General features: G+C 44.3%; 1 protein-coding gene across 1 annotated transcript in view; it reads left to right on the forward strand.

Annotated features, from left to right (window-relative positions):
• Positions 1-23,039, forward strand: part of LOC143997396 (Y+L amino acid transporter 2-like) — a 67,305-nt gene that overhangs the window by 22,777 nt on the left and 21,489 nt on the right. Inside the window, exons 3-4 of the mRNA XM_077492992.1 lie at positions 11,396-11,521; positions 14,759-14,903. Of these exons, the coding sequence (XP_077349118.1) occupies positions 11,396-11,521; positions 14,759-14,903 (271 nt within the window). The remainder of the gene's footprint in view (positions 1-11,395; positions 11,522-14,758; positions 14,904-23,039) is intronic.

A 23,039-nucleotide genomic window follows, 5' to 3' on the forward strand; every position in this document is an offset into this window, starting at 1 on the left:
AACTTCCCACTTTGGCTCAAGCCTGTTGCTCCTGCCCTACCCCTACCACCCCTGCGGAAGGGCCTGCCTCTTCCTCTGCCTGTCATTTTTTAAATGACCCTGTGACAAAACTCTTAGTCCCTATACCGATGAAGGACTGCTGCAGTATAGGGCAGCGGTCAGCAGTGGTGCACGTCAACCCTATCTATTGTGGACCGATAGCGGTCCTTACAGAACAGCAGACTGTGCCGCACTCAAGCCTATGTACCGTAGCACCCTATACCAAGTTACCAGTCCTTATAAGAACTTTTGTGGAACAAGCAGGTTGTGTGTTAGTGATTAGCAGACTGTACGTCAGTCCCTATACCGCTGAAGGACTGCTGCAGTATAGGGCAGCGGTCAGCAGTGGTGCACGTCAACCCTATCTATTGTGGACCGATAGCGGTCCTTACAGAACAGCAGACTGTACCGCACTCAAGCCTATGTACCGTAGCACCCTATACCAAGTTACCAGTCCTTATAAGAACTTTTGTGGAACAAGCAGGTTGTGTGTTAGTGATTAGCAGACTGTACGTCAGTCCCTATACCGCTGAAGGACTGCTGCAGTATAGGGCAGCGGTCAGCAGTGGTGCACGTCAACCCTATCTATTGTGGACCGATAGCGGTCCTTACAGAACAGCAGACTGTACCGCACTCAAGCCTATGTACCGTAGCACCCTATACCAAGTTACCAGTCCTTATAAGAACTTTTGTGGAACAAGCAGGTTGTGTGTTAGTGATTAGCAGACTGTACGTCAGTCCCTATACCGCTGAAGGACTGCTGCAGTATAGGGCAGCGGTCAGCAGTGGTGCACGTCAACCCTATCTATTGTGGACCGATAGCGGTCCTTACAGAACAGCAGACTGTACCGCACTCAAGCCTATGTACCGTAGCACCCTATACCAAGTTACCAGTCCTTATAAGAACTTTTGTGGAACAAGTGAGTTGTGAATGTTTAGCAGACTGCAGCAGAAGGGCAGCAGTCAAGTATAATATCCTTTCTATATTTGGAAGAAAGAATATTATACATGTACAAGCCTATTACTGTACCACTGATACCAGTCCTGAAAAGAACCTTTGTGGAACTAATAATAACAGCAAGTCTTTAAAATTACCCTCACTGCCTGACAACACTGCTTCCTTCCTGTCCCTATACAAATTGGCAAAAAAAGAGAACGATTAGTGGTTACTGGAACAGCTCTTTTGTGGACCTTGATAGTAACAGCTAATGATGATGATGATGATGATGATGATGAAAGACTAATCTGGCTGTCCCTGTAGCATACACCGTCCTTTCCCTTTCTCTAAACTAACAAAAGACACTCAGGCTGCTGCAAGAATCAGCAGCACAGCAAACCTATCAACACCTAACACCTATACCAGTCCTGAAAAGAACTTTTGTGTACCAAATAGCTAGTGGTTTATCTCTCCCTACTCCACACAGGAACCTGTCCCTATCGTAACAGAAGAAAGAATGTAAAATGGCCACCGGATCGGGTGTATTTATAGGTTAGGGGGAATGTACAAGTGTCCATGTGCTGTCATGTCTCAATTGGCTGTCCTGTATCACATGATAAACGTGTCACCAAAGGTTAAAGTTCTTGTATACATTAAACACGTAAGTCCGCCGCGGCGAACGACGGAAAAAGGCGTTCGAACGTGCGGACCGCGAATGTCGGAAATTCGCCGCGAAACGACCGCCGGGCGAAACGTTCGTCCATCACTAATTATAATGTTGGCGACAAAAGTCATAATCGATTGCTCTCTAGACAGTCACGCCAACAGGCGGCCAGTACGGTCACCCTGCTCAAAAATCCATTGCAATTGGTGTAGCAACTGTTTTTTTTACCAACTGAAACCTGGAGAAGCTTCACCTCTCAGACAGCACTCTGCAGATCACTATGCCTGGCCTTACCCTTATCGGCAGAGTATTGAGGTTCCAGTATAGTGGCCCTCTTCTCAGCTTGGGTCAGAGCAGCCTTAGAGTCTCGCCGAGCCAAACCTATAGCTCAAAGAGCCAATACTGCAATCGGTGCAATGCGGTCATCTGAGACCCAGTACCGTGACAGGTGCCACAGGTAGTCAGTAGGGGCATGCAGCACAATAAGGCACAGCAAAAGAGGCACATGATTAGATATCCCTCTGGGTAGTATAGTGACCTCTAGTACTTTGGCTAGAACAGGGCTGCTGACATAAATAAGATCGATTTGTGACAGGTATAACTACTCAGGAGGGGATATTTTAATCTCCAAACATCTGTGAATCCAAATGTAGAGGCCCAGCTAGAGAGTGGGGAGGTGTCATGTTAAAATTTCCAGTCAAAACTATATTTTCAGTGGAAAAGGTCGCTATAATCTGGGTTACCTTGGCTAACAATGAAAGGGAGGCTGACGGGAGCACATTTGCAATAACAGCGTGAATAACCACAAATTTCCCTTTGGGGTCCAGTTGTAAGTCCAGGAGTGTGAAAGAGAGGTTCTTGCATATAAGCACACTTACTCCCAGAGCATTGGAAGAATAGGTGGTATGATAATAATGGCCCAGCCGAGGATATTTTAAGGCTCAGGTTACCAGTGAGGTGCATTTCCTGGAAAATGAAAATATCTGACTGATACATTTTCAAAATGAAATTAAATACTAAGGAGCATTTATTTCTAGAATTTAAGCCCCTGACATTCCAGGAAATTAGAGTCCTCGGGGAGCCATAGAAAAGGGTTAAAATATTAAGCTCTGTAAGGAAGAGACATCTGGACGCTGGGGAATCACATCAAGCAAATACAACCATAGGTATAAAATAATTGATGTACAAACTTAGAGCAATATGCAGCACCATAGATAAGGTATAAATCACATTCCTTCAAACAATAAACTTGAAAACTTGTACATGCCAGTCCCCCCATCCCTTCCCACCCTGCACACCCCCTCTTAAACTAGGGCATGCTTGGATCTCAAAACTTAACGTGGTCATCAACCAACTGGGGTTATGAACAGAGAGCAGACAGTAGAAACAGTATAATCAAGGTACAGATATACTAATCTAAAAGAGGTGCTCCCAACGAGCTGAGGGTAGCAGGTTATATCACCCAGCCTAAGCTGGGAGCACAAACTTGGGTAGAGTGTTGCATAGAAACATATAAAATAGTCAAAAAGAGACCAACAGGACTAAAGCAGAGTAAGAGTAAAATCAAAAAGCACAGGCATATAGCATAAGCGTTATCAGTGGCAGCTGGCCCCTTCTCCCTCTCCTTCAAAGTAGAGCATAAGACAAGGAGGCTCGTGTCCAGTACAGTTATAGGAGGAGCAGGTGCATTCAGAGCATAAGAGGAAAATCACAGTCTATGTATATCCTGTACAGCCGTAGCACTTGTGCAAACATTTAGGGAGACCATGCATTACCCACAGGTATTGTCACCAACACCCCAATAAGAGCTGGTATTAAAGAAATTCTGAAGTGGGGGTGGAAAGGATCTTACCATATCCTCTGTATCCCCCAGCTGGTGCTCATTCTCTGTGAGGCAATGACGGACCTTGTCAAACTCTTTCCTAATGAGACCGATCTCCAGCTGCAGGGTATCGATCTTATTAGTGAGGGTGGATTGGCAACCTGTGATAGCCTGCATAAGGGCTGCAAAATTGGCCTGCTCTAACTGAGTCATCATATTTTTGCCTCTGCCACATGGGCGGACACAACAAATCCTTTAACAGATCAAAACAGAGAAAAAAGGTTAATTGTTAATGTAGCACTACCCCCGTAGGAGCTGCTGATGAATGTATAATCCTGTACTCTGCCTATAAATCCCAAGAACAGACTCAACCCCTTTGGCACACCTGTATGGTAATGTTAGTGTAAGACCCAATGGTAAAGAAAAACACAGTAATAACACACTGTATTGTATATTTACCGTCAGGGCTGGTGTAAGGATTTTTGACACCCTAGGCCCGTGCTGGCAAACCTTGGCACCCCAGATGTTTTGGAACTACATTTCCCATGATGCTCATGCACTCTGCAGTGTAGTTGATCATCATGGGAAATGTAGTTCTAAAACATCTGGGGTGCCAAGGCCAAAATAGAATACAATTATATACAGAACTTACAAATTTCCATTACAATAGCAAATGACAAAGTCTGTTGTCTTCTTCTTCTTCAGCTAGCTCAAGTTATTAGACTGCAGTATTTGTAAATCCAACAGGGAAAAACAAGTGGACAGCAGACTGTGTGATGTGCTGATAATAGTGTACTTACAAAACAGAAGGCACTGGTAATACTTTATCCTTAGCAGTGGTTGTGATGCAGCATTAACGTTATAGCACAGGGAAGGCAACCATATAATTCCACTGTATGCAAGCTATGGATTAATTAACTTCTGTGGGACTACAAATCTCACCAGCAGTCTGTAACAAAGTAACACGGCAACAGTACACTATATTGATCTGGGCAGGTGCCCGCTCACAACAACAGGCCCAGATGCTTGCAAGGCTCCTTTCCTGGTATCTCAGTCCTGATCCAAGCTGGCGCCATCACACTGCACCACTCCTTCTGATGGCTGATGTAACTGTAATGCAGGAAACCTCTAGATGCTTTGGATCCAGCTGACTTTGTTCTGGAACTCCTCCGAGGCCAAACAATTCCGCTCCACGCCTTCCAGGCCGCAGTCTGTCACACACACACAGACCTTACTGCAGGCAGGCTTTGAATATTCTGAAACACAGACCGATCCTCCTGCTCGATCAGCAGGGCAGTTCATAAGGATCCCTCTTGGGCAGGCGATCCGCTCTCTGCTGTAGGCCTCAGGCGCTCCCAGCCCTGGGTCCCCACACAGGCCCCCTGCTGTATGCTGAATGGCGTCTGGAGAGAGAGAAAACGTGCCAAGCCCGTCCCTTTTATTTGCTTACCCAGCAGGCTGTTCTGTGGCTTGGCCTTGTGGGTAAGTGAATTGGGCATTGTGGGTAGGTTGTTCCCAGGCTTATTTAACCACTTCCCGACCGCCGCACGACGATGTACGTCGACAGAATGGCACGGGCAGGCATAAGGGCTTACATGTACGTCCTTGCCTGCCCGCGGGTCGGGGGCCCGATCGGGCCCCCGCCCGGTGCCTGCGGCGGTCGGTATTCGTTTGGGAGCGATCCCGGACGAGGGGACGGCCATTCATTCATGGCCACCCAATCGCGATCGCTCCCGACGAATGAAAATGCTCCGTGACATCACTTCCTCTCCTGTAATGTAAACACAGGAGAGGAAGTGATGTAATCTCTCCTCCGTGTCGGTATTTTTCGTTCCGACACCGAGGAGAGAGGATCGATGAGTTGCACCAACACGACACTACACAGTAGAACATGCCAGGCACACTCACACCCCCCCGATCACCCCCCCAATTACCCCTGCCCCCCAGTCACAGTGACACCAATGTAATTTATTTTATTTTTTTGCATTGGTTTTATTTGTGACTGTAATAACTGTTAGGGCAGTTAGGGTTAGCCCCCCTTTAGTTCTAATGTACCCCCCTAACCCCCCCCAATAAAGGTTTAACCCCGTGATCACCCCCCGTCGCCAGTGTCACTAAGGCTGGGTTCACATTGCAGCGGTTTATGAGAACGAATGTGATTCGCACCGCACTGCAGTGCAAATCACATCCGATCTCTGTGCGATTCGAGTTCAGCCATACAGATAGTATGGCTGAATTCGCATCGCACCCGCCGCACCCGCCGCAAATTCGCACGGGACCCTTTTTTTGGCCCGCAGCAGAATCGGATCGCATGGGTGTTCACACCATGCGATCCGAGTTTGCAGATCGCACTGCGATATGCGAACTGATCTGGGGGTGTCATTAACATTTCACTGACACTCCCAGCAGTTCGCATAGGGCAGTGTGAACTGCCACCGGGAGGCATGCGATGCGGGAACCCGCCGCGGATTCGTGGCGTTCCCGCATCGCTCCAGTGTGAACCCAGCCTAATAAGCGATCGTTTTTCTGATCGCTGTATTAGTGTCACAGGTGACGCTAGTTAGGCAGGTAGGTATTTAGGTTCGCCGCAGCTTTTTATAGCGCCAGGGACCCCCATATACTACCGCATAAAGCCCCCTGATTGCCCCCTAGTTAACCCTTTCACCAGTGATCACCATATAACTGTTACAGGTGACGCTGGTTGGTTAGTTATTTTTTTATAGTTTCAGGGCACCCGCCATTTATTACCTAATAAAGGTTTAACCCCCTGATCACCCGGCGGGTGTCATTTGTGACTGTAATAACTGTTAGGGCAGTTAGGGTTAGCCCCCTTTAGTTCTAAGGTACCCCCCTAACCCCCCCAATAAAGGTTTAACCCCGTGATCACCCCCCGTCGCCAGTGTCACTAAGGCTGGGTTCACATTGCAGCGGTTTATGAGAACGGATGTGATTCGCACCGCACTGCAGTGCAAATCACATCCGATCTCTGTGCGATTCGAGTTCAGCCATACAGATAGTATGGCTGAATTCGTGTCGCACCCGCCGCAAACTCGCACGGGACCCTTTTTTTGGTCCGCAGCAGAATCGGATCGCATGGGTGTTCACACCATGCGATCCGAGTTTGCAGATCGCACTGCGATATGCGAACTGATCTGGGGGTGTCATTAACATTTCACTGACACTCCCAGCAGTTCGCATAGGGCAGTGTGAACTGCCGCCGGGAGGCATGCAATGCGGGAACCCGCCGCGGATTCATGGCGTTCCCGCATCGCTCCAGTGTGAACCCAGCCTAATAAGCGATCGTTTTTCTGATCGCTGTATTAGTGTCACAGGTGACGCTAGTTAGGCAGGTAGGTATTTAGGTTCGCCGCAGCTTTTTATAGCGCCAGGGACCCCCATATACTACCGCATAAAGCCCCCTGATTGCCCCCTAGTTAACCCTTTCACCAGTGATCACCATATAACTGTTACAGGTGACGCTGGTTGGTTAGTTATTTTTTTATAGTTTCAGGGCACCCGCCATTTATTACCTAGTCTCACTAGTGTACCCCTAAATTTAGGGGTGTCTACTTTCCAAAATGGGGTCATTTGGGGGGGGTTTGTGCCATCTTGGCATTTTATGGCCTTCAAAACTGTAACGCCCTTAGAAAGCCTGAAGGCGGTGCTTGGTTTTCGGGGCCCCGTACGCGGCTAGGCTCCCAAAAAGTCCCACATATGTGGTATCCCCGTACTCAGGAGAAGCAGCAGAATTTATTTTGGGGCGTCATTTCACATATGCCCATGGCATGCGTGAGCAATATATCATTTAGTGACAACTTTGTGAAAAAAAAAAAAAAAAGTTTGTAATTTTCCCGCAACTTGTGGCAAAATATAAAATATTCCATGGACTCAACATGCCTCTCAGCAAATAGCTTGGGGTGTCTACTTTCTAAAATGGGGTCATTTGTGGGGGTTTTGTGCCATCTTGGCATTTTATGGCCTTCAAAACTGTAATAGGTAGTGAGAAGTGAAATCAAAAATTTACGCCCTTAGAAAGCCTGAAGGCGGTGCTTGGTTTTCGGGGCCCCGTGCGCGGCTAGGCTCCCAAAAAGTCCCACATATGTGGTATCCCCGTACTCAGGAGAAGCAGCAGAATTTATTTTGGGGTGTCATTTCACATATGCCCATAGCATGTGTGAGCAATATATCATTTAGTGACAACTTTGTGTAAAAAAAAAAATAAATAAAATTTTTTGTCATTATTCAATCGCTTGAGGCAAAAAAATAAAATATTCAATGGGCTCAACATGCCACTTATCAATTTCCTTAGGGTGTCTACTTTCCAAAATGGGGTCATTTGGGGGGGTTTTGTACTGCCCTGCCATTTTAGCACCTCAAGAAATGAGATAGGCAGTCGTAAACTAAAAGCGGCGTAAATTCCAGAAAACGTACCTTAGTTTGTAGATGTGACAACTTTTGCGCAAACCAATAAATATACAATTATTGACTTTTTTTTTACCAAAGACATGTGGCTGAATACAGTTTGGCCTAAATGTATGACTAAAATTGAGTTTATTGGATTTTTCTAATAACAAAAAGTAGAAAATATCATTTTTTTTCAAAATTTTCGGTCTTTTTACGTTTATATCGCAAAAAATAAAAATCGCAGAGGCAATCAAATACCATCAAAAGAAAGCTCTATTTGTGGGAAGAAAAGGACGCAAATTTTGTTTGGGTACAACATTGCATGACCGCGCAATTACCAGTTAAAGCAGCGCAGTGCCAAATTGTAAAAAGACCTCTGGTCATTTACCAGCAAAATGGTCCGGTCTGAAAGTGGTTAAATACATGAGTCACTTGAACATTAAATTACATTTTCTTTAATGCTTTGCAGCGCTGTTTCTCATTAATTGTAAAAAAAAGTCCCAACAGCATTAACATCAAAAGGACACTAGAGGGAGCCAAACTCTTATTTAACCCTTTCATGACTAAGCCTATTTTTGGAATTTGGTGTTTACAAGTTAAAATCCATATTTTTTGCTAGAAAATTACTTGGAACCCCCAAACATTATATATATTTTTTTAGCAGAGGCTCTAGAGAATAAAACGGCGATTGTTGCAATATTTTATGTCACACGGTATTTGCGCAGTGGTGTTTTAAACGCAACTTTTTGGGAAAAGGGACACTTTCATGAATAAAAAAAAAACAAAACAGTAAAATTAGCCCAATTTTTTTGCGTAATGTGAAAGATAATGTTACGCCGAGTAAATAGATACCAAACATGTCACACTTTATAATTGCGCGCACTTGTAGATTGACGACAAAGTACGGTACCTAAAAATCTCAATAGGCGACGCTTTAAAAAATTTTTACGGTTACCAGGTTAGCGTTACAGAGGAGGTCTACTGCTAGAATTATTGCTCTCGCTCTGACGATCGCGGCGATACCTCACATATGTGATTTGAACACCGTTTACATACGCGGGCGCGACTTCCGTATGCGTTTTCTTTGCTTCGCGAGCTCGCGGGGACGGCGGGTGCTTTGAAAATTTTTTTTTTATTTTTTTATTTATTTTATTTATTTTAAAACGACTAAATTGTTTTTAAAAAATAAATAAAAATTTGATCACTTTTATTGCTGTCACAAGAAATGTAAACATCCCTTGTGACAGTAATAGGTGGTGACAGGTACTCTTTATGGAGGGATCGGGGGTCTAAAAGACCCCCCACCCCTCCTTTACACTTCAATGTATTCAGATCGCCGAAAACGGCGATTCTGAATACCGGATATTTTTTTAAAACCGGCGCCATTGGCAGCCGAGTAAACGGGAAGTGACGTCATGACGTCGCTTCCGTGTTTACGATGAGGAGACTGGAACGAAGCCGATTACGGCTTCGTTCCAGTTCCTCCGCAGCAGCCGGAGGCGTCGGACAGGGAATCGGTGCTCCCGATCGAGCAGGAGCACCGGTAACAGCGGCGAGAGACGTCCCCTCCCGCTCCTCCGGCATAACAGCCGAGCGGCTTTTACCAGCATCGGTTGTTATGGCTGGAAAGCCAATCGCCCGCTGTAAAAAACGGTACCGGGATGATGCCTGCAGGTGCGGGCATCATCCCGGTATACCCCCCGGAAGCCGAGTACGCAGATCTGCGTACGCTCGGCGGGAAGGGGTTAAGGGACAACATATTAAAGCGGAATTCCAAGCTTTTTATGTTTATTAAAAGTCAGCAGCTACAAAACGTATAGTTGCTGACTTTTAATAAACAAACACTTACCTGTTCCATGGTCCAGCGATGCGGCAGAACAGAGTGTCGCTCCTCTCCCCCTCCTCTCCGCCGGCGCCTCCATTGCCACTCTGGGCACCCGGCCGTGACAGTTTTCGGCTGTGCTCCCGGAGTGGACAGGCGATCTCCTGGGACCTGTCACGTGTCCCAGGAGATCGCCTAGAGGGAAGGGCCGCCTAAGGCGAAAGGAGGAATCACCTTGGCGGACCCTGGGCAGAAGGAGGAAGTGGGACAGGAAGTCTCCCTCCTAACGAAGCCCCCCCCCCCCCCCCCCAAAAAAATGACATGCCAAATGTGGCATGTAAGGGAGCGAGGAGTGCTTAAATAGGAGGTTCCATTTTTGGGTAGAACTCCGCTTTAACATGATAGCTTGGGTGGCAAAACTCCTGCTCTACATTAAGTTTTACATATATTTTAAAAAACATCAATTAAAATCATAAGCAACATAAGAAGAAATTAAGAGAAAAAAATGAAGCTGGATGCCAGAGGAAAGCAGAAAATAAAAAGTTTAATCTGTAGCTGTCTTATGTTATAGGGAATTGTGCTCCTTATTAATCACTGCTGTGCTGAGACTCACTGCTGTGCAGCATACCAAAAGAGAGGAACTTCACATTCAGCTGCAACTAAGCTCTGACATTTTCAGTCTAATTTTGTGTAGGTTTCCTCCTCAAATTCACTTTAATTTTGTTGTTGCATTTACAGTAAGTTGTTCTTTTCAACCCCTGAGCCTATAATTTCACAATCCTTTTTTTCCATCCTCTGGATCCCTTCTATGTTTCTGGTCCCTGTAGTAGCCTCATGTCCTGCTATGTTTGTAGTGTTACCCCTGCATAATAGATTTACTGGTTATTTAAACCATCCTTTTCTACAGGTGGGTGACTGCCCTCTATACATCAATAACACGATTGTCCACATATTTTCCACAGTGTAGCCTTTTTCTAATTTAAAATCCTTGGGATGTTGGGGTTTTCAGTTACATGCAATGAATTGAAGTTAACTAACATCTGCTTAAAGGATCAAAGAGTATTCCTAATTTTTAAACATCATTACACATAGGATATTTGAAAAGCAAAGTTCCTATTATTACTGCACCATATTTTGCCTCATTTAGCTGTACTCCAGTCTCTCCTTCTCTACTACTACATAACGATCAGTGATAGTACCACCTTAATCCAGGGCTTCAACACACCTGGACACATGACACAGGATTCTTGTGACACTACATTCATTCATCACTGTACAGATCTACTATAGCAGCCAATTCCTAGACTGGTATCAGTCTAGATGGACTTCAGCACCTGGCAACCATAGTGGAAACGTAGGACTCTCCACTAAGACTAAGCACTACCCCTTGTCAGTTCACTAGTGAAATAATTGAAAGTTTGCATTGCATAATGGAATCTTTAGGAACACAAAGAACAGTCATAATAAAAAAAAAAAAAGTATCTTCATGTGTGCATTGAAACTGTATATTTAGTCATTTTTAAGGAGTTCCTTTTAGTGTGTAAAATATCATTTGAATGTAATATTATTTCCATAATTACCACATCACTTTGGCTTTGCAATCCAAACCTAGAAGTGCTCCATTAAAATTCAAGAAGACCACTTATGGATGTCAGGATGTAGACACAATTTTTTTTTAAATTATACAACTTTTTTGTTTCTCTTTAGGCACCTTAACATTCATTAATTGTGTCAATGTGAAATGGGGAACAAGAGTTCAAGACATCTTTACATATGCCAAGATTTTGGCCCTACTGATGATAATTTCTGTGGGTCTTGTGAAGATCAGTTACGGTAAGATCATCATTTCCATGTAAACCTTTGACTTCCAAGGACATCTTACCTACATGACTGCACCAATTAGTGGGGAGATCTCTGAATGAGTCTCAAGCCTCATACACACGCTAAGTACGATCATTTTATATCGAAAACCAAAAGGTTACTAAAGTTACCAAAATTCTCATATGACAGAATATAACTTTGGAAGTGATGTAATGTATTGTATTGTAATGCATTCTTTCATTTCCGAGCATGCGTGGTCTTGGACTTCCGATTTTTTTAAGGATGAATCCTATACTGAATATAGAAAAATTTTACATTATGTTATCGTACAAGAAAAATATTTTTGTGCTCGTCCCTTCAGATATTTTCACATGAACTGTCATGATCAGCTGTGTACTGATGATCAGATTATCGGGCGATCGGTCCGAAAGTGGTAATTTTCATACTATTTTCTCATTCTGTGTACTAGGCATCTCTTTTTGACTATGAATTAACATCACTTTTGGATTGGGTTGGGTACTAAGGGAGAAGGAATATGGTGACAATTTGTTTTCAATCTTCATGAGACATAATGGTCTTTTTATACCCTAGATGTCTCCATAAAAGAGTGCTGTCGTTACTTTTGCATACTGTCATTCTAGAGATTTTGTCATCTCCCTTTGTAAAAAAAAGTAGAAAAATAAATGTAAAGTAAATTTTTTTTAAATTTTGTATAAAATGTGTGTAGAAGGGCTTGAGTGGGGGAATGGGAATTGTCACCCCCTCTGGAGCGAGGGTACATATAGAGCTGGCAGGTGATTAGGGGATTGGTTGGTGAAGTGAGTCGTTTACTTCAAAGAGGTAGCGCAGTGTTCTTGCCCTTATGGAAAAATTAGGGCCTTCTTTAGCAGAAAATCTGATAGTGTGTATGGGGCTTTAGAGTGCTACATTTAGAGGGATTAGAACATTTAATGTTTTTTATTTATTTTTATTTTTTTACTTTTTTTATTGTTATCTGTATTCCTACTAAATGAGATTATTGTTCACTACTGGTCCTAATGACCATTGTCTCTGGTAGAGAAAATGATGGGAAGTACAAAAGTTTTGAGTTGTCTCAGAAACAGAAAGTAAGGGGAAAGGTAAGAGAAAATTCCTCATGGGGACACCTATTCCAGCTGTTTCCCCAGAGGAGAAATCCCCTCACTTTAGATAGATCTGCTTACATCCTGCTGTGTCCTTTAGACAAAAAATCTTCATGGCATAACCATTATCTGCTCTATCCAGAGCAGAGAATGGTTGGCTTTACATACACTTTACATACACTTTAAATAAAATTAAAGGTTAATTGAACTATTTTGGAAAATTGCACCCATAATTTCAGGGTGCACCAAAAATACAGCCTTTCAATGTCTTGTTATTTCTATGTAAGGATGCCTTGTTGCGATTAGCACAGTCTTTAACCACTTCCGCCCCGGAAGGTTTTATCCCCTTATTGACCAGTCCATTTTTTGTGATAAGGCACTGCGTTACAATGCAGCGGACAGATCAGGCACCTACCTTACACTTTTGACACTTTTTTGTGAACCAGTGACATTATTACTGTAATCAGTGCTAAAAATATGCACTGTTAGCCCCTGTACACACGGTCAAATTCCGACGGAAAATGTCCGACCAGACCGTGTTGTCGGATAATCCGACCGTGTGTGGGCTTCATCTGACTTTTTCCGTCGGAATGTCCAACCAACAAAGTTTGAGAGCTGGATATAAAAATTTTCCGACAACATGATCCGATTGGACTTTGTTCGATCGTTTGTAGAGAATTCTGATCGGACAAAGTGCCACGTAGGCTCAGATCAAATTCCTAGACCAAAGCTATTGGCTACTAGCCTTGAACGTAGTCCCGTCGTAACTAAATAACGTTATCACGTTACGAACGATCGTTTTTTCCGACAACTTTGTCCGACACCAGTTTCGGACAAAATCCGTCATAAAAAATCCGACGGATTTTGTTGTTGCAATGTCCGACCGTGTGTACGAGGGCTTACTGTAGTAATGACACTAGCAGGGAAGTGGCTAACACCTGGGGTGATCAAAAGGTTAAGTGTGTCCCTAGAAGATGCTTTCTTCCTGTGTCGGGGATAGACTCACTGTATGAATTGAGAGATCTGTGTTCCTGCATAGCAGGAACACAGGATTTCTCTGTTCATCCCTGACAGGGCGGTGATCTGCCCTGTTTACATTGCCACCGGACCCACTCATTGGCTCCGCCTGTGGCCAATCAGTGCGTGCGCCCCCATCGGTTATTGCATGAAATGACCTACAGGTAAGTAATTTTGCGCAATACAGCCGACCTGCTGCAGCATATGTACTGCGGCCGGTCGGCAAGTGGTTAATGTACATAGCATTCAGAGTACAGCTGTCAGGACTATAAAAAAAATACAACATAATGTATAAAATGAATGGTTCTGAACTATGTAACCCAGAATATCACATATACAGTGCACCTGCCAGGACTATGAAGCATATAGAGTGAAGCAGTATGTAATGTACATCATAACATATAGAGTGCAGTATTAGAGACTCTGTAGTGAATAAAAAAGTCAATATAAAATATAGCGTATACAGAGCAGCACTCAGAGTGCTGGGACAGGACTATGTCCTTACAAAGTGCAGTGCTCCTTTAAATATTGATGTTGAGTGGTATGTGTATCCCCATAGGATTGATGTTCACTGGTATGTGTGCTGCCATTAAATTGATTTTCAGTGGTCTGTGCCCCCATTGGCAGTCAGTAGTCCCTGTCTGCTCATATTATCGGTCTGTGGTGATTACCCTTTTAAAGTCTGGTAGTGTGTTTGCATTACATTTGTGTTCAGTGATATGTTTGGTGTTCGATAGCCTGTGCCACAATTGGTAGCCAGTAGTTTCTGTCTTCCTTTTGTCGGGGATCAGTTGAAGCACCTGAGAAGCACTGCAGAAGACCCATACCTCTTCCAGTTCCTAGGTCTGTGACATTGGACCAGTACAATGCAGGCATGATTGGGCTGAATATTACTCTACCTGGTTTTGATGTACTCTGATATTCAGATTGACCCACTCTGTTTAAGGTCTGGCTAGTCCGGGGGTAGAATACCTGAGAAACATGCCCCTGATTCTCAGATCTAGCAGCACTTATGGTGACATCTGTTCCACAACATTTTAGTGCAGGAATTGTGTTCCTTTTTAGCCCACTTCAACATAACCTGGCTGGTTTTACTCTCTTTCTTTCTTAGGCGAGACAGAAAATCTCCAAAATCCTTTTGAAGGGTCAACAATTAATGTGGGATCAATGGCTCTAGCCCTCTACTCTGCACTTTATTCCTACTCTGGATGGGACACACTGAACTTTGTTACAGAGGAAATGAAGAATCCCAAAAGGTCAGAATCCCTTAAAAACTCACTGTGCCTATGGTACATCCTATTATATGCAATGAATATAAAAAGTCTACACACTCCTGTTAAAATGTCAGGTTTCTGTGATGTAAAAAAATGACACAAAGATAAATGATTTCATAACTTTTTCCACCTTTAATGGGACCCATAAACTGTAAAACTTAGTTGAACAACAAACTGAAATCTTTTAGGTGGAGGGAAGTAAACATAAAAAACTAAAAGAATATGGTTGCATAAGTGTGCACACCCTTAAACTAATACTTTGTTGAAGCACCTTTTGATTTTATTACAGCACTCAGTTTTTTTGGGGTATGAGTCTATCAGTAGGGCAAATCTTGACTTGGCAATATTTGCCCACTCTTCTTTGCAAAAACATTCCAAATCTGTCAGATTGAGAGGGCATCTATTGTGCACAGCCCTCTTCAGATCAACCCACAGATTTGAAATCCGATTCAGGTCTGGGCCATTCCAAAACTCGAATCTTCTTCTGGTGAAGCCATTCCTTTGTTCATTTGGATGTATGCTTTGGGTCATTGTCATGCCTGAAAGATGAAGTTCCTTTTCGTGTTCAGCTTTCTAGCAGAAGCCTGAAGCTTTTGTGCCAATATTTACTGGTACTGTTGATTATTCCCTCTACCTTGACTAAGGCTCCTGTTCCAGCTGAAGAAAAACAGCCCCAAAGCATGATGCTGCCACCACCATACTTTACTGTGTTCTTTTGGTGATGTACAGTGTTGTTTTTGTGCCAAACACATCTTTTAGAATTATGGCCAAAAAGTTCAACCATGTTTTCATCAGACCATAATACATTTTCCCACATACTTTTGGTAGACTTCAGATGTGTTTTTGCTAAATTTCTCCGGGCTTGGATGTTTTTCTTCGTAAGAAAAGGCTTCTTGCAACTCTACCCCATAGCCCAGATATATGAAAAATATGGGAGACCGTTGTCACATGTACCACACAGCCAGTTCTTGCCAGATATTCCTGCAGCTACTTTAACCTCTTGGCATCTGCGCTATAGCTGAATGACAGCCACAGCGCAGACTTGAATTTCCGGTAGGCCGTCGTAGACTACCTCTCCTTTGCACGTGCCCTGCGGGGCCCCTGCAGGGCGCATGCGGATCACTGATACTGTGATCATTGAGTCGCTGAGACTTGGGTGATCATAGATCCGAGTAAGGAGCCAATCCCGGCTCCTTACCATGTGATCAGCTGTCAGCCAATAATAGCTGCTCACATGATGTAAACAAAGGCTTGGTAATCTGTTTTTTTTTCTCCTCACGCCGACAGCGAGGGGAGAAAAAAAAGCCAATCACTGGCTTATGCGCAAGGAACATCGGTCCAGAAGAATTCTGCCTCATTTGTGCCACCAGTACCCCCTGCCAGTCCCACCTGCCATTGCCACCTGCTAGTGCCCACAGTGCCCACCAGTGCCACCTATCAATGCCCATGAGTGCCACCTATCAAGGTCCACAAGTGCCACCTATCAATGCCCACCAGTGGTGCCAATCAGTGCCACCTAGCAGTGCTACCTATCAGTGTAACCAACCAGTGCTGATCAGTGCCCATTATTGCCACCCATCAGTGCCCATGACTGCCACCCATCAGTGCCCATCACTGCCACCTATCGCAGATTTTTTTAAATTTGGTCTTTTTACATTTTTTTAACAAATGTAGCACTAACCCCCGAAAGGAGCTGCTGGTTTTATTTGGGCTTACTGTTACCTCTTCTGCTCACCTCTTCATCTTAGGGGGGGTCCCGTGGAAAGTAGCCCAAATGAAAATATATCAGACACATGGTCCTTTTTTGAAGATTTATTTAGGGATAACACCAAAGAAAGACACAAGAAACAGTCCTTCGATAGAGGGTGTAGAGGGTCAGCCTGGAGCAGGGTTAAGAGGGAGTTAATTGAAGAAGGCAGGTACTTCCCCTTCAGACCTGCTTATGGTCAGGTGTGTTGAAAGTGTCAGTGTGGAGCTGTTGAGTAGGAGAGAGAGACACAACAGCACGCTGTGTGGAAATGTCCATTGCTGGATGGTGTACCTGCTGGGTGAGCTTAAACCACAAAAAGACTGTAGCTCTGTTTGGAGCCATGAACTGTTACCTCTAAGCCTGGGGGCTGTTGAACTGTGAGCTGTACCTGTGTGCACATCCGTGTGTTAAGACAAGTCTGTCTGGTCTTATGTTTTTTTTTTTGCTGTTTTGCTGAATAAAAGCCTTTTAGTTTTATTTTACTGGACTGCCTCTGAGCCAGCTCTTCACTCCTCTGATCCCCTACAAGGGTTAGAGGATATGGGGAGTTCAGGCACCTAGTAATTGCGGGTTAGAGGTATCAGTCAGATCCAGAGGACAAACAGCTCCACAGACTGGATCTAGCAGTCACCGGATAGGCCCCTCTCACGTGACCTAGCAGCTGATGATATGCCAAATAAAGTCTCTGCCACAGACTTGTTAATTAAACTTAGTGGTTCTTGAAAGTAGATGCGCAACAAAGTCTCTGCTACAGACTTGTTAACCAAACTTAGAGATTCTTGAGCATTTTTAGGAAGAACTACCATACAGTACAGATTCTTTCAGCCTACCCCTCGATACTGTAAGGATATTGATCCAGGATGCATCCTCAAACTGAGTTTCCAGGCTCTTTCAGAGACACCAGCCTTGCGCTCGATTCTCCACTGGAAAAGTCCTTCCCTTGATCATTCAGCTTTCCTTGGCTTCTCCCTGCAGGCGAGACAGCACAGGACCACCCTTGGATCAGTAGGCCCCAAGACATTCCTGGGCCTACACTCTCAGTTGCGAAGCCGCAGGCCCGGAGGCGCAAGACCATGCGACACACACACCAGGCCAGGAGGGCCCTGGGGTTGGGATCACGGACCCCGGAAAACGAACCCAGAAAAATGGTTTTGGTACCTTAAATACCCTCTCCCAGAATGCACAGCAGGGAAACCACACCCACTGAACCATTTCCGAGCAAGAGGTGGCATTCAATGCATCCAGCCTGCTGCTGTTCCACACCCACCGACGGTGACAGTGACACCTATGGTCAGGTGGGAATCAGTGAAACCCAGCTGGACTGGTACAGAAACCAGAACTTTTAGAGAAATTATTCTGAGCCAAACTACAGCTTCAGATAATTAAATTTGAAAACAATAGCGTCTGCTCATCAGGAGCAGGGTGCTACACAAAAAATAAAAAACGTAAACATTTTTCATTTGGGTACAGTGTTATATGACCGCACAATTGTCATTCAAAGTGCATAAGCGCTGAAAGCTGAAAATTGGTCTGGACAGGAGGGGGGTTTAAGTGCCCAGTAAGCAAGTGGTTCATGTTGTTGTAGGCCTATTGGCAGCCTCCCGACTGGTTTCCTTCTTGCCTTTTCATAAGTTTTGGTCCAGTTCATGTTAATGTCACTGTTGTGCCATATTTTCTCCACTTGATGATGACCGTTTTCACTGTGTTCCATGGTATATCTAATGACTTGTAAATTATTTTGTAGCCTTCTCCTGACTGATACATTTTAACAGTGAGATCCCTATGATGCTTTGAAAACTCCCTGCAGACTATTATTATTATTATTATTATACAGGATTTTTATAGTGCCAACAGTTTACGCAGCGCTTTACAACTTGAAAGTAGACAGTACAAATACAATACACTTTAATACATTAGGAATCAGCATGCCCTACTCCTTACAATCTAAGATGAAGGTCAAGAGATACAAGAGGTAATAACTGTGGTGGATGTGATTATGGAGAAAATAAAAGTACAGTTGTTAGGTGGGGGCCAGATAGGCTTCTCTGAAGAGATGAGTTTTCAGGGATCGTCTAAAAGTGGACAAAGTAGAAGAAAGTCAGACAGATTGGGGTAGACTATTTCAGAGGATGGGAGAAGCTCTGGAGAAGTCCTGAAGACGAGCTTTGGATGAGGTGACAAGGGAGTTAGAGAGCAGGAGGAGGTCTTGGGAGGAGCAAAGAGAATGATTAGGTTGGTATTTTGAGACTAGGTTAGTGATGTAGCTGGGGGCCAGGTTGTGGATGACTTTGTAAGTTATTGTTAGTATCTTTAATTAAATTAGTTGGTTGAGTGGCAGCCAATGGAGGGATTGGCAGAGTGGTATAGCAGACGCTGAGAGGATTGTGAGGTGGATGAGCATGGCAGCAGCGTTCATGATGGAATGAAGTGGGGATAGCCTATTTAGAGGCAAGCCAATGAGGAGGGAGTTGCAGTAGTCTAGGCGAGAGATGACCAGGGAGTGGTTTAGAAGCTTTGTGGTAGCATTGTTTAGGAAGGGCGTATCTTGGAGATGTTGCGGCGGTTGAGGCGGGAAATATTGGATAGCGATAGGATGTGGGGCTGAAAGGTTAGTTCGTAGTCCAGGATTACACCTAGGACCTTGGCATGGGGGGACAAGTTGATAGTTGAGCCGTTGATATTGACAGAGAAATCAGGGGAAGTGGCGCCTTCTGAGCTTGGTTTTGGATAGGTTGAGTTTGAGGAATTGATGTGACATCTATGCTGATATGTCTTTTAGTAAGTTAGTGATACGTGAGGGGACAGATGGAGAGAGCTGGTGAGTGGAGAGATAGAGTTGGGGGTCATCAGCGTAGAGATGATATTGAAAGCCATGGGAGGCATTCAACTGACCCGGGGAGGTGGTGTAGATTGAGAAAAGAAGAGGTCCAAGAACAGAATCTTGGGGGACCCCGATGGAGAAAGGAAGAGGAGAGGAGCAAGTAGAGTTGTAAGTGACACTGAAGGAGCGGTGGGATAGGTAGGATGAGAACCAGTACAGTCACAGAGACCAAAGGAGGAGGGGTAGTCTACTGAGTCAAATGCAGCAGAGAAGTCCAGAATAAATAGAACAGAATAGCGTCCGTTGGTTTTAGCTGTTAGTAGGTCATTTGTGAGTTTAACCACTTGCCGACCGCGCACGACGATGTACGTCGACAGAATGGCACGGGCAGGCAAATGGGCGTACATGTACGTCCCTTTAAATTTGCCACCCTGCCATCGGGAGCGCGCCGCTGGCGGCGCGCTACCGCGCTGGTCGGGACCCCCGTGAGTCCGGTGGCGGGACCCGCGGACTCGATCGCCGCGGGCATCCCCGCGATCGTCTCACGGAGCGGCCGAATGGAGAAGTGCCGTTGTAAACAACATTTCTCCATTCTGCCTAGCAACTAGTGACGCTGATCTCTGCTCCATGTGATTGGAGCAGAGATCAGTGTTCACTAAATGAAAGCCCAACCCCCACACAGTTAGTAACACACCCCTAGGAACATTTAACTCCTACACTGCCACCCACTGGTTAACCCCTTCACTGCCAGTGTCATTTACACAGGAATCACTGCATTTATATAGCAGTGATTACTGTATAAATGACAATGGTCCCAAAAATGTGTCAAAAATGTCCGATGGGTCCCCCACAATGTCGCAGTCACAATAAAAATCGCTGATCGCCGCCATTACTAGTAAAAAAAAATAATAAAAAATTATTAATAAAAATGCTATAAAACTATCCCTATTTTGTAAACGCTATAACTTTTGCGCAAACCAATCAATAATCGCTTATTGCGATTTTTTTTTTACCAAAAATATGTAGAAGAATACGTATTTTTTTAAATATATTTTTGGGGTATATTTATTATAACAAAAAGTAAAAAATAATGTGTTTTTTTTCAAAATTGTCGCTCTATTTTTGTTTATAGCGCAAAAAATAAAAAACGCAGGGGTGATCAATTACCACCAAAAGAAAGCTCTATTTGTGGGAAAAAAAGGACGTCAATTTTGTTTGGGAGCCACGTTGCACGACCGCGCAATTGTCAGTTAAAGCGACGCAGTGCCGAATTGCAAAAAGTGGTCTGGTCTTTGACCAGCAAATTGGTCCGGTCTGAAAGTGGTTAAAGAGTGCAGTTTCCGTAGAGTTTTGAGGGCGAAATCCGGACTGAATCAAGAAGTTTGTTCATGATCAGATGGTCGCTCAGCCGGTTGTAGACCAGTCTTTCAAGAAGTTTGGAGGTGAAGGCGAGGACCATGGCTTTTGCAGTAGGATGCGACTTAGAAAATGTCAGGAAAGACCTACTAGAACAGCTGAACTGTGTTTGGGGTTAGTCAAAGGCACTTTAAATGATAGCAGGCGTGTACTGACTCCTATTTAACATGAGTCTGAATGTGATTGCTTAATTCTGAACACTGCTACATCCCCAGTTATAAGAGGGTGTGCACACTTATTCAACCACATTATTTTATTTTTTTATGTTTACTCCTCCCCCCTAAAAGATTTCAGCTTGTTTTTCAATTGAGTTTACAGTTTAAAGGTCACATTAAAAGGTGGAAAATGTACTGAAATAATTTATCTTTGTCTCATTTTTTTTTACATCACAGAAACCTGATATTTTAACAGGGTTGTGTAGACTTTTTTTATTCATTGTATGTGCATTATCAGTCTAGGACTAAGTTATTTATTTGGTCTAAACACCATAACTCAAATTCATTAGGGGCCGCATCAGCAGTATGGTTGCCCTCAAAAAGTATAATGCCTTGTACACACGGTCGGACGGACCACAAAATGCGTTGGATTTTTCCGACGGATTTTGTCCGAAACTGGTGTTGCATACACACGTTCAGACACAGTTGTCAAAAAATCCGATCTTTTGGAACGTGGTGACATTCTTTGCGTACAACGGGACTATGTAGAGACTAGTCGCCAATAGCTTTGGTCTTGTAATTTGATCTAAGCATGCGTGGCACATTGTCCGTCGGAATTCTCTACAAACGATCGGAAAAAGTCTGATCGGTTTATTTTGTTGGAAAATTTTAGATCCTGCTCTCAAAGTCCGATAGAGCCCACACACGATCAATTTTTCTGACAATATTATCCAATCGCACCTTTTCCGTCTGAATTTCCGACCGTGTGTACAGAGCATAAGAGTGCACTATGCACAGAGTTCAGGATTCAGGGGTACAATATGCACAGTGTAGCGTTCATGGGTGCGCTATGTACAGAATGCATAGTTAAGGGGTACACTATGTACAAAATGCAGGTTTCAGGGGGGTGCTGTGTACAGCATGCAATATTTAGAGGTATGCTACTTAAAGAGGGCAGAGTTCAGGGGTTTACTAACTACAGAGTGCAGGGTGTAGGGGTGCTCTACATACAGAAATCAAGGGTGCTCTCCTCTGACCTCTGCACCCCCACTCTCCCCCCCCATTCCTCCACCTCTGCACACATCTGCCTCCACACCACCACAGCCCTCACCCCCCCCCCCCCCCCCCAAAAAAAAAACTTCCTTGCATCTCTACTAGGCAACTCCCACCCTGTGTATTGGGCTCTAGTACCTGTTTAGGCATATCTGTGTATGAGATCTCTACTGTTCAGATACCCTTCACGCTTTGCCCTTCATGCCCCAGGTACATCATTACTTCCCTCTTTCAACCCCACCACTATAGACAAGGTTGCTAAACTACTTGTTAACATCCACCTAACCACCTGCCCTCTGGATACTGTTCCCTCACAAATGCAACGAATGCTACAAATGCTCTAGCTCTATCCTACACTCTTTAACCCACATCTTCAAACTCTCCCTCTCTTCTGGCATCTTCCCCAACTCTTTAAAACATGCACTAGTCAGCCCCATACTTAAAAAGCTCTCACTGGACCCAACTGATTTTAACAACCTATGCCCCATCTTCTTGCTCCCTTTTTATCCAAACTCCTTGAACGTCTGGTCTACAACCAACTAAGCGACCCCCTTTCTGAGAATTTCAGTCTTGATTTTGTCCTCAATACTCCGCAGAAACTGCTCTCCTAAAACTAGCAAACGATCTACTAACAGCCAAAACTTATGGACACTACTGCTTGACCTTTCTGCTGCCTTTGATATGGTTGACCACCCCCTGACTGTACTCTTCACTGGTTCTCTTCCTACTTATCCAATCGCACCTTTAGCGTTACTTACAATTCTACTTCCTCCTCTCCTCTTCCTTTCTCTGTTGGGGTCCCCCAAGGTTCTGTTCTTGGACCTCTTCTATTTTCTATCTACACCTCCTCCCTGGGTCAGCTGATAGCCTCCCATGGCTTCCAATATCATCTCTACTCTGACGACACTCAAATGTATTTCTCT

The sequence above is a fragment of the Lithobates pipiens genome, unplaced genomic scaffold (genome assembly GCF_037356315.1).
Source record: "Lithobates pipiens isolate NorthernLeopardFrog02 unplaced genomic scaffold, aLitPip1_a1.2 Scaffold_19, whole genome shotgun sequence".
Taxonomy (NCBI): domain Eukaryota; kingdom Metazoa; phylum Chordata; class Amphibia; order Anura; family Ranidae; genus Lithobates; species Lithobates pipiens.